A 13,656-nucleotide genomic window follows, 5' to 3' on the forward strand; every position below is an offset into this window, starting at 1 on the left:
AAATCCTGTAGCTCAGTTGGTAGAGCATGGCGCTTGCAACGCCAGGGTTGTGGGTTCGATTCCCACGGGGGGCCTGTATGAAAAATGTATGCACTCACTAATTGTAAGTCGCTCTGGATAAGAGCGTCTGCTAAATGACTAAAATGTAAATGTAATAAATTAGTAAAATCATGCTCATCATGAACATACATACAAAAGTCACTCGCCCTCCTCCCTTTCCTAGTTTGGTCACTGTATGACAAGTGTTGCATTGCTAACCACTCACACACACACACACCATTGCCCAATAGAGACAAATCACTGTAGACGGCTGTTCCGGAGGGAGTGCAGAGTGCGGTATGGCAACGATGCGGTTTTATGTGTTGCTGAGGAAGAGAGAGAAAGAGTCATGGTCATTAATACTAGAGGTCTCCCTTCCACCAGCAGCAGCTGTTGATCACGCTGTAAGTTGGAGTGCTCCAACATTGCATCACACACTCCAGCACCCTGCTAAACAACAGACAAAATGGAACCAAACCTTTCCAGACATGATTATATCTGAAAAATGTAATAAGAAAGATCTGTTGTATTCTATTCTACTGCATTTGGCTAACATTTACATATAACTTTTTTGTGATTTATAGCAGGATGCCTCTGGAGCCATTTTGGGTTTGAATGTATAATATCTAGGCAGACGACAACATCAAAAGAGCAAGAAGAAGAAGAAAACAAGGATATGAATGAAATAATGCCACAACAGCTGAATCACAACTTAAAGTGCAAAAGTAAAAACTAGTAAACACGGTATCCAAACCTACTGTAGACATCTAGGGATTCACAGAGAGTCTACTTCCTGTCTACTTCCCGTCTACTTCCCGTCTACTTCCCCCGAACTCAGCAGCAACACGACGTCACCCAACTTCCCAACGGCCTCGTCCGCCTACAGACATCAGAGGCATTCCATCTCATCTGACACTTGTCAAAGGAATTCTGCAAATGTTCTACACTATTCTCCCTTGCGTTCCCGAGTGTCTGTCAAAAATACTGGCTTGCCGACCCAATCAGGCTCCTTTAAAACTCTTAGGGTGCCACATTGCTCCTTTAAACTGTTAAAGGGTCACATTTCAGACGGGACATCTAACCTATCAAACCTGGACAGAATCAAGCCAGAATCAAATCTGAATGGTTTGGGTGGTAGGGTAAATTGATTAATGCTTTTCTTTTGTTATTAATTCTCAAACCGTACTATGACAGATGACATGGTATGTGAGGAAAGGGCCTTGTTTGTGTAACTGATGGGTGATAATTTGTCATGGAATTGTGTAGTCTTTTTCTGCTGGTGTTGGTATGGCTTGTGTGTGTACCCTTAAGTTGACACCTACGTGTCATTCTGAGAATTCCACCAATAGCTCCGATGTCCTCAGACTTTCCTTGACAACCCCATGGATGTTGGGATGTAAGGCCATCATAACACTTGAATTCATATGGAATACACATTTGGAAGGTTGACATGAAGCCACTTGCTTGCTAAATTACTCTGATACCTCTACTACTGTGATTCTGCTGTTGGCCTATTGACCTATGAACCTCTGGAATAGTTCATTTAGGGGTCTGAGGGGTTAAGGAACACGGGTCCCACCAACTAAACTCTGCTGTGGCACAAGACAGATAACATCATGGAAAATGGAAAACATTGATGTAAAAGTAGATTGTTTGATAATAATAGATAACCTTTACAATATTGAAACAATTACTGTACAAATGATCACAGGTTTACACTTTTTAATACAATTATTATCTTAAAGGGGCAGTCTGCGATTCAAACAACAACACAACAGGCACCCTGACACTTTTTTTTGGTAAACAGCTGGAATGGGGCTGGAAAAATGTAACCACTCTGAAATGTATAGACTGAGCTATGGAAGCAAGGACTGACCATCCATGAGATCAAAATGATAGTTCCTAAACAGGTTAGGCTAAAGGCCTATTATAGGCATGCCTTAAAATACATACACTGACTGTACAAAACATTAAGAACACCTGCGTTTTCTATGACATAGACTGACAAGGTGAATCCAGGTGAAAGCTATAATCCCTTACTGATGTCACCTGTTAAATCCACTTCAATCAGTGTAGATGAAGGGGAGGAGACGAGTTAAAGAAGGATTTTTAAGCCTTGAGACAGTTGAGACATGGATTGTGTATGTGTGCCATTCAGAGGGTGAATGGGCTAGACAAAAAAGTGCCTTTGAACAGGGTATGGTAGTAGGTGCCGTGGCACACCGGTTTGTGCCAAGAACTGCAAAATGTTTCACGCTCAACAGTTTCCTGTGTGTATCAAGAATGGTCCACCACCAAAAGGACATCCAGCCAACTTGACACAACTGTGGGAAGCATTGGAGTCAACATGGGCCAGCATCCCTGTGGAACGCTTTCGACACCTTGTAGAGTCCACGCCCCAACGAATTGAGGCTGTTCCGAGGGCAAAAAGGGGTTGCTGGTGCAACTCAATATTAGATAGGTGTTCCTAATGTTTGGTATACTCAGTGTGTATACAATATAGCCTATTGTCCTATATACAGTATAATGATGTAATATGTAAACACATTACAAATCCAAGCATGTATTTTAGGGGGGAGCCACTGCTGGGTGGGAGGGGTCGAGATGTCCAGGACACTCTTGTGTCTGTTTTGTTCTATAAACCTCCCTGAGAGCACAGCTGTTGTCGCGTGGCGTAGTGGAGATCGCGCTCTGGGGTGATATTATGTCAAGCCTCGTGCTGCTTGCTGCGCATTGCCACTGACCGAGCTAGAGCGCCTTGCCTAGTTCGTTTCCTTGCTGCTAGCGAGCAGAATGTTGTCGCTCTGTCACAACGTTGGTTTCCATACGACAGTGCTACACTTCCCTTCCCTGACCCGAGAGGACACCGTTCCATTACCATGAGTTGTTTGGATGTTATGTACCCAGTCTATGGACATTACGCACCGTACGCGCCAGCCGCTCCCGCGTTCATCAACAACTTCAAGGTAAGGAGGCGCTTTGGAAAAGTTTCCAATTAATTAATTAAATGCGCGAGAAAAACTTAGCTTTGTGAGAAGAAGTTTGGGTAACGATTTACTTTGACTACATATCCATAACGCATGTATTACACATCTATAAGCATTTCATGAACATATTATAACAGGTCCCAACCGCATTATTAAAGGTTAATTAAATATATCCATAGCAGATCTATAGCGCATTCATGTCATGCTATGCAAGAGCTCATATTTAGGTATAGATGCATACACGGCCGTAACCAGGGTCTGAGTTTTAGTGAGGTCTGGACAGGGGGATCCACCCCCATGAAATGTTAAGAAAGTTTAAGCTAATTTACTGCATTTCTATGCAATTGGAAAAACTCTAAAATGCTATTTGGAGAAGAGCAAAAACAAGCAAAAATGACCCCAGACATTATCACATTGGTTTCTGTAGCTTCATTCACCTCAGTCTATTTACAAACGCATAGCCTATTAGCTATACAATTAGCCGCTACACATTAACTCACATTAACTCAGCACAGGGATTAAAAACTATAATTTAATATGTACAGAGGGATCTGTTAGCAGAACACGTATTTTATTAACAAAAATAAAACAAATTAGTTTGCTTTACAGATTTTTTATTTTTTTTACAGCTAATATCCTGCAATTCTAAACGTTTTGCCATAGGGTGGGGAAAAATTGTTACAGTTTTACAGCTAATGTCCTGCAATTCTAAACGTTTTGCCATAGGGTGGGGATAAATTGTTGCAGTTTTACAGCTAATTTCCTGCAATTCTAAACGATTTGCCATAGGGTAGGGATAAATTGTTGCAGTTTAACAGCTAATTTCCTGCAATTCTAAACGATTTGCCATAGGGTGGGGATAAATTGTTGCAGTTTTACAGCTAATTTCCTGCAATTCTAAACGATTTGCCATAGGGTAGGGATACATTGTTGCAGTTTTACAGCTAATTTCCTGCAATTCTACACATTTTGCCATGACCTATGCCATGTTAATATGATATCTGAGTGAGAGTGAATAACAAAATCAATGGGGTCAGGCCCCCTGGAGGTCAGGCCCCCTGGAGGTCAGGCCCCCTGAGTAATTCCGCCATGATTACTACAAGTTTAGATAGCTGGCTAGACTAATTTACCAATCTACAAATGTTTAACTAACATGGGCTAATTGAGTGATCATCAGTGAGTGCACCTTGTGTATTCTACTATTCTAACTCTCAACAGTAAATTGAGACCCCAACTGAGTTTCTATTTAAAATATATATATATATACAGTGCCTTCAGAAAGTATACACACCCCTTGACTTTTTTCATATTTTGTTGTGTTACAGCCTAAATTTAAAATGGATTAAACATAGATGTTTCTGTCACTGGCCTACACACAATACCCCATAATGTCAAAGTGGAATTCTGTTTTTCTTTTTAAATTAAAAATGAAAAGCTGAAATGTTTTGAGTCAATAAGTATTCAACCCCTTTGTTATGGCAAGCCTAAATAAGTTCAGGAGTAACAATTTGCTTAACAAGTAACATAATAAGTTGCATGGACTCACTCTGTGTGCAATAATAGTGTTTAACATGATTTTTTTTTATGACAACCTCATCTCTGCAACCCACACACACAATTATTTGTAAGGTCCCTCAGTCGAGCAGTGAATATCAAACAGATTCAACCACAAAGACCAGGGAGGTTTTCCAATGCCTCGCAAAGAAGGGCACCTATTGGAAGATGGGTAAAGATAAATAAAAAGCAGACATTGAATATCCCTTTGGTGAAGTTATTAATAACACTTTGGATGGTGTATCAATACACCCAGTCCTACAAAGATTCAGTTGCTGGAGAGGAAGGAAACCGCTCAGGGATTTCACCATGAGGCCAATGGTGACTTAAAAACAGTTACAGAGTTCAATGGCTGTGATAGGAGAAAACTGAGGATGGATCAACAACATTGTAGTTACTCCACAATACTAACCTAGTTGACAGAGTGAAAAGAAGGAAGCCTGTACAGAATAAAAAATATTCTAAAACATGCATCCTGTTTGCAACAAGGCACTAAAGTAATACTGCAAAAAATGTGGCAAAGCAACTCACTTTTTGTCCTGAATACAAAGTGTTATGTTTGGGGCAAATCCAATACAACACTTTACTGAGTACCACTCTCCATATTGTTTAGCATAGTGGTGGCTGCATCATGTTATGGGTATGCTTGTAATTAAGGACTTGGGAGTTTTTAGGATAAAAAATAAATGGAATGGAGCTAAGCACATGCAAAATCCTAGAGGAAACCCTGGTTCAGTCACTGGGAGATTAATTCACCTTTCAGCAGGACAATAACCTGAAACACAAGGCCAAATCTACACTGGAGTTGCTTACCAAGATGACATTTAATGTTCCTGAGTGGCCTAGTTACAGTTTTGACTTCAATCTACTTAAAAATCTATGGCAAGACCTGAACATGGTTGTCTAGCAATGATCAACAACCAATTTGACAGAGCTTGAAGAATTTTGAAAATAATAATCGGCAACTGTTGCACAATCCAGGTGTGGAAAGCTCTTAGAGACTTACCCAGAAATACTCACCGCTGTAATCGCTGCCAAATGTGCTTCTACAAAGTATTGACTCAGGGGTGTGAATACTTATGTCAATGAGATATTTCTGTATTTCATTATCAATACATTGGCAAAAATGTCTAAAAACATGTTTTCACTTTGTCATTAAGGGGTATTGTGTGTAGATGGGTGAGAAAAAATATATATTGAATCCATTTTGAAATCAGGCTGTAAGACAACACAATGTGGAATAAGTCAAGGGGAATGAATGAAGGCACTGTATATATATATGTCCTCATACGTAGTTACGGTCCTGAATGCATCATTTTAATGACAGCTTAGTGTCATCATTATGGCTGTTTTCAAAAGTGTGCTTCTTCCATACCAGTGTTAGTGAATATGCCAAAAGGCCAAACCATGTTTGGAGAATGATGCTGATATATAGTCTGTACCAGCCCCATTTCCCCCACAGACCAGTATAGGCCCGTGACTTACCTTCTTCTTCTCACTGAGGTCAAATGTGCATGAAGATCCCCACAATGGGAAAAACATAAACTTTAAATGTTGGTGTTCTAGATCAGAGTGGCATATTGCACAGTTAATTACCATGAAGTGCTTAGCTATAAATGCTTTATGAATGGGAAAAATCATTTAACTTTACTTTCACTGCGTATCATTCGTACATAAACCCTTCATGGGTGCGTTATAGACCAGTATGACCAATTTAGGCCTAATTGTGATGTGGAAAAGGGCTGTTAATGAGTTACAGAATAGTTATGATACTACACGATTTGATCCATAACATTTACCCTGAGGATTCAACCGTGTGAGGATCTTCAGGCAACATTGACCTCAGTGAGAAGAAGACGGTAAGTCACGGGTCTACAGTGTATACCGGTCTGTGGAAATGGGGCTAGTAAAGACTATATACACTGCATGACCAAAAGTATATGGAAACCTGCTCGTCGAACATCTCATTCCAAAATCCTGGGCATTAATATGGAGTTGGACCGTACATTTGCTGCTATAACAGCCTCCACTCTTCTGGGAAGGCTTTCCACTAGATGTTGAAACATTGCTGCGGGGATTTTAAAGGGGGGTCCACATACTTTTGCTTCCGTTCAGCCACAAGAGCATTAGTGAGGTCGGGCACTAATGTTCGGCGATTAGGCCTGGCTCGCAGTCGGTGTTCCAATTCATCCCAAAGGTGTTTGATGGGGTTGAGGTCAGGGCTCTGTGCAGGCCAGTCAAGTTCTTCCACACCGATCTCGACAAACCATTTCTGTATGGACCTCGCTTTGTGCATGGGGGCATTGTCATGCTGAAACAGGAAAGGGCCTTCCCCAAACTGTTGCCATAAAGTTGGAAGCACAGAATCATCTAGAATGACATTGTATGCTGTAGCGTTAAGATTTCCGTTCACTGGAACTAAAGGGCCTGAACCATGAAAAACAGCACCAGACCATTATTCCACCTCCACCAAACTTTACAGTTGGCACTATGCATTTGGGCAGGTAGTGTTCTCCTGGCATCCGCCAAACCTAGATTAGTCCTTCGGACTGCCAGATGGTGAAGCGTTATTCATCACTCCAGAGAACACGTTTCCACTGCTCCAGAGTCCAATGGCTGCGAGCTTTACACAACTCTAGCCGACGCTTGGCATTGCGCATGGTGATCTTAAGCTTGTGTGCGGCTGCTCGGCCATGGAAACCCATTTCATGACGCTCCCAACTAACAGCTATTGTGCTGACGTTGCTTCCAGAGGCGGTTTGGAACTCAGTAGTGAGTGTTGCAACCAAGGACAGACGATTTTTACACGCTACGCGCTTCAGCACTCGGCGGTCCTGTTCTGTGAGCTTGTGTGGCCTACCACTTCGCTGCTGAGCTGTTGTTGCTCCTAGACATTTCCACTTCATAACAGTACTTACAGTTGACCGGGCAGCTTTAGCAGGGCAGAAATTTGACCAACTGACTTGTTTGAAAGTTGGCATCCTATGACGGTGCCACGTTGAAAGCCACTGAGCTCTTCAGCAAGGCAATTCTACAGCCAATGTTTGGCTATGGAGATTGCATGGATGTGTGCTCGATTTATATACACCTGTCAGCAACTGGTGTGGCTGAAATAGCCGAATCCACTAATTTGACAGGGTGTCCACATACTGTTGTAAATATAGTGTATCAGCATAATTTTCAAAACATGGTTTGGTCTTTGGGCATATTCACTAACACTGGTATGGCAGAAGCACACTGTTGAGAACAGCCATTATGATGACACTATGCTGTCATTATAATGATGCATCTATTAAGATACCTAAATATGAGCTCTTAAATAGTATGCCATGAATGCGCTATAGATCTGCTCTGGATATATTTCATTAACCTTTAATAATCAAGTTAGGACCTGTTATAACGCGTTCATGAAATGCTTATAGATGTGTAATGAACGCGTTATTGGTATGTAGTCAAAGTAAAACGTTACAGATTATTATTATTATTTTTCTTAGCAACCTATTTGATTGTTTTGGCTACACAAAATGTTGAATCTATGGACAGCTTATTAACGAGGTCTATTAGAAGTCAGATGTCTCCAAAAATGTTTCCAAAACATGATGTGCTCTGTTTCTAAATTTTCCATGATCAAAGCTTTGGATAAAATGTTTGTTATGTTCAGTTTTAGTAGGATATCAGAGCCAGTCAGTATTTGTATCACAGGAGAAGATGACTCAGCATTTTTGGCAATTGGCAAAGACTGATTTTGTTTGAACAGTTGTGGAGAAAACAGTGTCATGATCACAGGACATATTAATCAATACAATTACACAATCACTTCCACAATGAAGCAAGCCACTTAACCCCCCTCCTTTCTCTCTATCACACACGCATACACGCACGTACACACGCACGCACGCACGCATGCGCACGCACACACACACACACACACACACACGCACAAGCACAAATGCACACAAGCACGCACGCACACACACACACACACACACACACACACAAGCACAAACACACACACACACACACACACAAGCACATATCATATTTTGCAATAGATGTGATGTCTACCAGATCTCTCTCCCTCCTAACAACTGTCCATTGCCCCCACCCCACCCCACCCCCCTGCCTCCCCCTCCAGGCACCAATCTGTCTGAGGAGCACCTCTCCTCACTGCAGAGACTTCATGATGGAAAGCAGGGGGACGCAAAGGGGTCCCGAGGGGGTGTCGGCGGGCACCAGCAGGGTCTCTTCCTCCTCTTCCTCTTCCTCATGTCCCTCCGCCACGCGACCGGAGGAAGGCCCTAAGGAGAAACAGGAAATGCCCGAGGCTGAGTACCTGACGTCACGTTGCATCCTCTTCACGTACTACCAAGGGGACATCAGCAGTGTGGTGGACGAACACTTCTCCAGGGCTCTCAGCTCCTACATGGAGGGAGAGGGCAAGAGGAGGGCATCGGACCTGGGCGCAGGTAGGGTAGACACAGCTAGGAGTGTGTGTGTGTGTCGGAGTCTGTGTGTGTGTGTGTGTGCCACTGTGTGTGTGACAGGTGAGGTCAGAGGACACGTGTGTGTGTGTGTGGACAGAAAATGGCAGCAGTGGACAGAAAGTCCTGTTGTCCACTGCCCTGTTGGGATCAGAGGTTAGGAAGGCTTGCAGATCAAGAGTCAGGGATATTATTAAACATGCTTGTGAGATTCTTCAGGCTCTCAGTTAAGTGTGTTTTGGGTAGTCAGGTGTGCTTTGATGATATTAAGCACAAGCAGATACAGATCAACAGGCTTAGAAATGACAGTATGTCATACATTCATGTGACATTGTAGAGAGAACCAGGTAAATATACAATTTCTTACACAAAGAGGCTGCCATTACGTGGATTAATGGATTATTATCAACCAGTGGACATTTGCTCTATAATCAACAACAGGTGCAGACAGTGCAGAGGGTTTTTATATTCCTCTCTCATCAACCAATGTCTTCACATTAACTGTATTCGACAGCAATATGTTTGTACAAATTGTTTCAACTTTCACTGCTCTCGACATTTTCTCCACATTTACATTTACCATTTACCTCAACCAAACATAAGTAGTGCTCAGCCTGTCCCCCCTCTCTCTCCCTCTCGCTCCCTCTCGCTCCCTCCCTCACTCTCCCTCTCTCTCTCTCTCTCTCTCTCTCTCTCTCTCTCTCTCTCTCTCTCTCTCTCTCTCTCTCTCTCTCTCTCTCTCTCTCTCTCTCTCTCTCTCTCTCTCTCTCTCTCTCTCTCTCTCTCTCTCTCTCTCTCTCTCTCTCTCTCTCTCTCTCTCTCTCTCTCTCTCTCTCCCTCCCTCACTCTCCCTCTCTCTCCCTCTCTCTCCCGCTCTCTCCCTCTCTCTCCCTCTCCCTCTCTCTCTCTCTCCCGCTCTCTCCCTCTCTCTCCCTCTCCCTCTCTCGTTGGATGTCTTCATCCGGCACACAGACTGGCTTCCTGCCTCACAACAGATACTATGTTTATACGCAGGTGTAAGCATAGAACCCTGCGGGCCGGCGGCACCACAATGGCCAAAGCCTGATTTAACACTCCACCCAGTTTGATTGAGTCTCTGTTTTTTTTCTCCAGAGCAATTCTAATATAAAAAGTAATGGCTAAAAGCCAAAACTGGCACACTGATATTCTGCTTTAGGCAAACGGGAGGGGGTGGAGGAGAGGGGGGCAGAAAAAACAACAGGTGGGGTGGGAGGGGTGAAGAGGTGAGGGAGGTGTGGAGGGGTGAGGGAGGGGTGCGTGTACAGGGCCAAAGGATGAGGTAAGGGGGCTGAGGGGAGTGGAGGGGCTGCTGGGAGGGCGAGGGGTCTCTCGCTCTCTCTCTCTCTCTATGTCTGAATCTGTCTCTTTCTCTCATATTTCTATCTGTAGGCTGCAGTAGGCTACTGTTGGTGGGACTGTATGTACATATGATCAATATACTGTATCTGGGCCAGTGGGTGTGAAAACCATGTGACCTAAATAATGTTGTCATGACTTGCATGCATCTTTCCCAGGCCGTCCAATACGTGTCTGTAAATCATGACATGCCACACAGCAACTGTCCGTGACATGTGCCTAAACCTGATCTTTGTTTACCTCCCTCTCTCTCTCTCTCTCTCTCTCTCTCTCTCTCTCTCTCTCTCTCTCTCTCTCTCTCTCTCTCTCTCTCTCTCTCTCTCTCGCTCTCTCGCTCTCTCTCAGACACCCCTTCACCCAGCAGTCGCCGCAGCTTCCCCCCCTCCTTCTGGGATAGCAACTACCCCTCCCCCCAGTGTCGCTCCCACTGCGAGCCCAGAGCACCCACCTATTCCATGGACCCCTACGCTTCCGGACTCCACCCGGGCCTTCCTCACCCCCACACTCACCCCCACCCCCACACTCACCCCCACTCGCACCTGCACCCATCAGAGGGGTGGGGCTACGCACAGAGCCAAGCCTACGGGCCCCCCAGGCCCCTCCATGAACTCTACTCCCCCAGCGGCCTGGAGCCCCACCTCCCCTACGGCCCCCTGCTTATGCCCACGGTGCGGCCCTCCCACCTGGGCACCCTCCCCGGACACCACCCCTACGATGTCAGAAAGCTGGACTCCACTGCCCCCTGGCCGGGCCTGCTGCCCCCAGGAGAGATGGCCATCAACATGGACGCAGGTATGGAGTCTCTTCTCTACAAGCACAACAACAACCTCCTGCAGCGTTTCAATAGTCCTCTCTGCTGCAGCCACAGCCAGAGCCACCTGCGTGTCCATAGTCCCACAGATTTGCAGTATCCGTTAACACTATGAACCTTTAAACGCTCGACAGGCTTATGACCTGACATTAACATTAGTAAGCTGATCTTTGAGCCCCTAGAAAGTATATTGATACTGATGAATGTGTCCCCGCAACCCCAATGAAATGTACTTTTCAATATCGTCTGTCAACGTGGCTTAGGACCATATTGTTAGTCATTTCAGTTGTCGTTGAGCTATATACTGAAGGTCACAGTTGTCGTTGAGCTACATACTGAAGGTCACAGTTGTCGTTGAGCTATATACTGAAGGTCACAGTTGTCGTTGAGCTATATACTGAAGGTCACAGTTGTCGTTGAGCTATATACTGAAAGTCACAGTTGTCGTTGAGCTATATACTGAAGGTCACAGTTGTCGTTGAACTACATACTGAAGGTCACAGTTGTCGTTGAGCTATATACTGAAGGTCACAGTTGTCGTTGAGCTATATACTGAAGGTCACAGTTGTCGTTGAGCTATATACTGAAGGTCACAGTTGTCGTTGAGCTATATAATGAAGGTCACAGTTGTCGTTGAGCTACATACTGAAGGTCACAGTTGTCGTTGAGCTATATACTAAAGGTCACAGTTGTGAGTTCTGCTACTGTATGTGTCTTTGCTGCTGTTGTATGGAATAAACAGGGAATTAGTGTCAGCCACACACACACACACAGACACACACACACACACACACACACAAACAAACACACACACTGAAACACACACACCCCCCACACACACAGACACACACACACACACACACACACAAACACACACACTGAAACACACACAGACACACACAGACACACACACACACCCCACACACACACACAGACACACACACACACACACACACAAACACACACACTGAAACACACACAGACACACACACACACACACACACACCCCCCCCACACACACACACACACCCCACACACACACAAACACACACACACGCCACACACACACCCCACACACACAGACACACACACTGAAACACACACACCCCACACACACAGTGAAACACACCCCACACACACAGACACACCACACACAGAAACACACACAGTACGTCGTCAATGGCCTTACTATTTTCTTTGACCAAATAAACTGTTTGGATTAGAGAGCAGGAGTAGCCATGACAACCGTTGTGCCTCGTTCTCATTGTTTTCCTCCATCTTCTTTGTCTTTCTCCATCGCCAGGCCTCCAGCATCACAAGAAAGGGAAGGAGCTGTACTGGTTTTAACGACCCTCCTCATCCGTCGCCATCGACCAGACATTACCAGATCCAATTAGGACCTCTGGAACTGTACCATTGAAGCGCCCCCTCCTCCCCCTCCTCCCCCTCCTCCCCCTCCTCCCCGTCCCCTCCTCCCCCTCTATCCCTCACCCGCCAACCATCCCCCCGCCTCCCCCCAGGCCCACAGTGCCAGCCGAGAGGCTCCAGGTCGACGTGTTTGCACCGTGGAGATAAGGACTCGGAGGCTGGGCTCGTGGAGAGCAGTGCAGAGAAAGAGAGAGACAGAGAGAAAAGAGGTACAGCTTTGGCGACCACTGCTCTGTGTTCTGTGCCGACTGGCCTATCCCGCTCCTCTCCTATCGCTGCTCGGGGCACAGCTGTGTGGCTGCGGCAGCATGGAGACCATTGGAGGCCACTGGCATGGTGCTAGCAACAGTGACCTGGTTTTGACAGAAAGGCAGAGGGGGTAGGCTCATTTTTGGACACGGGGGAAGAGCAAATAAAGATGGATGAGATCCGGTAGCCCAGTGTTTCACTACACCCCCCTACTGCAGATTCTCTTCTCTGTGTTGACACTGCACTCGTCATCCATATTATCTGGGCAATTATCTGCATGTCAACAAATGGACATTAGACAATCGGACTGGCTGTGTATGGATTTGGATTGTGACTGTGATCATAATGCTGTTTGTTTTTTTTGTTGTAGTTTTTTCTCTCCAAAAAACAGTATTTATATTTATTTGTGTTTTAATGTGCATTTCTGAAATGAAATCTTCATTTGGCCAGTGCTCTGGAAATACTTTAGTTGTGCTTTCTTAAAAGATGGTTGAGGTACGGTTGAGAAATGATTGAAGAATGGTTGAGGGAGGCGACCATAAAAGTGTTTGATAGTATTGTTTGATATATGAACTTATATTTTAGTTTGAGATAGGGAAATACTACGGTATGTCAACGATCAACCCATATAATGAGAAGCATATCAAGCTGCTGATCAAGTATTTAATCATTTGAATGTGTTCCATTGATGTTCCTGTCGTTTGTTTACAAATGCCATTTTTTGTCGTTT

At 44.6% G+C, this 13,656-nt stretch overlaps 1 protein-coding gene across 1 annotated transcript; it reads left to right on the forward strand.

Moving 5' to 3' along the window:
• The first annotated feature begins 2,833 nt into the window (after positions 1-2,833).
• On the forward strand, positions 2,834-12,664 carry LOC311118615 (transcription cofactor vestigial-like protein 2). Its single transcript, XM_084193405.1, has 4 exons — positions 2,834-3,005; positions 8,716-9,046; positions 10,784-11,230; positions 12,553-12,664. Exons 1-4 carry the CDS (start codon positions 2,919-2,921, stop codon positions 12,594-12,596), a joined length of 909 nt encoding a protein of 302 aa, XP_084049531.1. The 5' UTR covers positions 2,834-2,918; the 3' UTR covers positions 12,597-12,664.
• Positions 12,665-13,656: the final 992 nt, after the last annotated feature.

The sequence above is a fragment of the Coregonus lavaretus genome, assembly GCF_964263955.1.
Source record: "Coregonus lavaretus genome assembly, contig: HAP1_SCAFFOLD_569, whole genome shotgun sequence".
NCBI lineage: Eukaryota > Metazoa > Chordata > Actinopteri > Salmoniformes > Salmonidae > Coregonus > Coregonus lavaretus.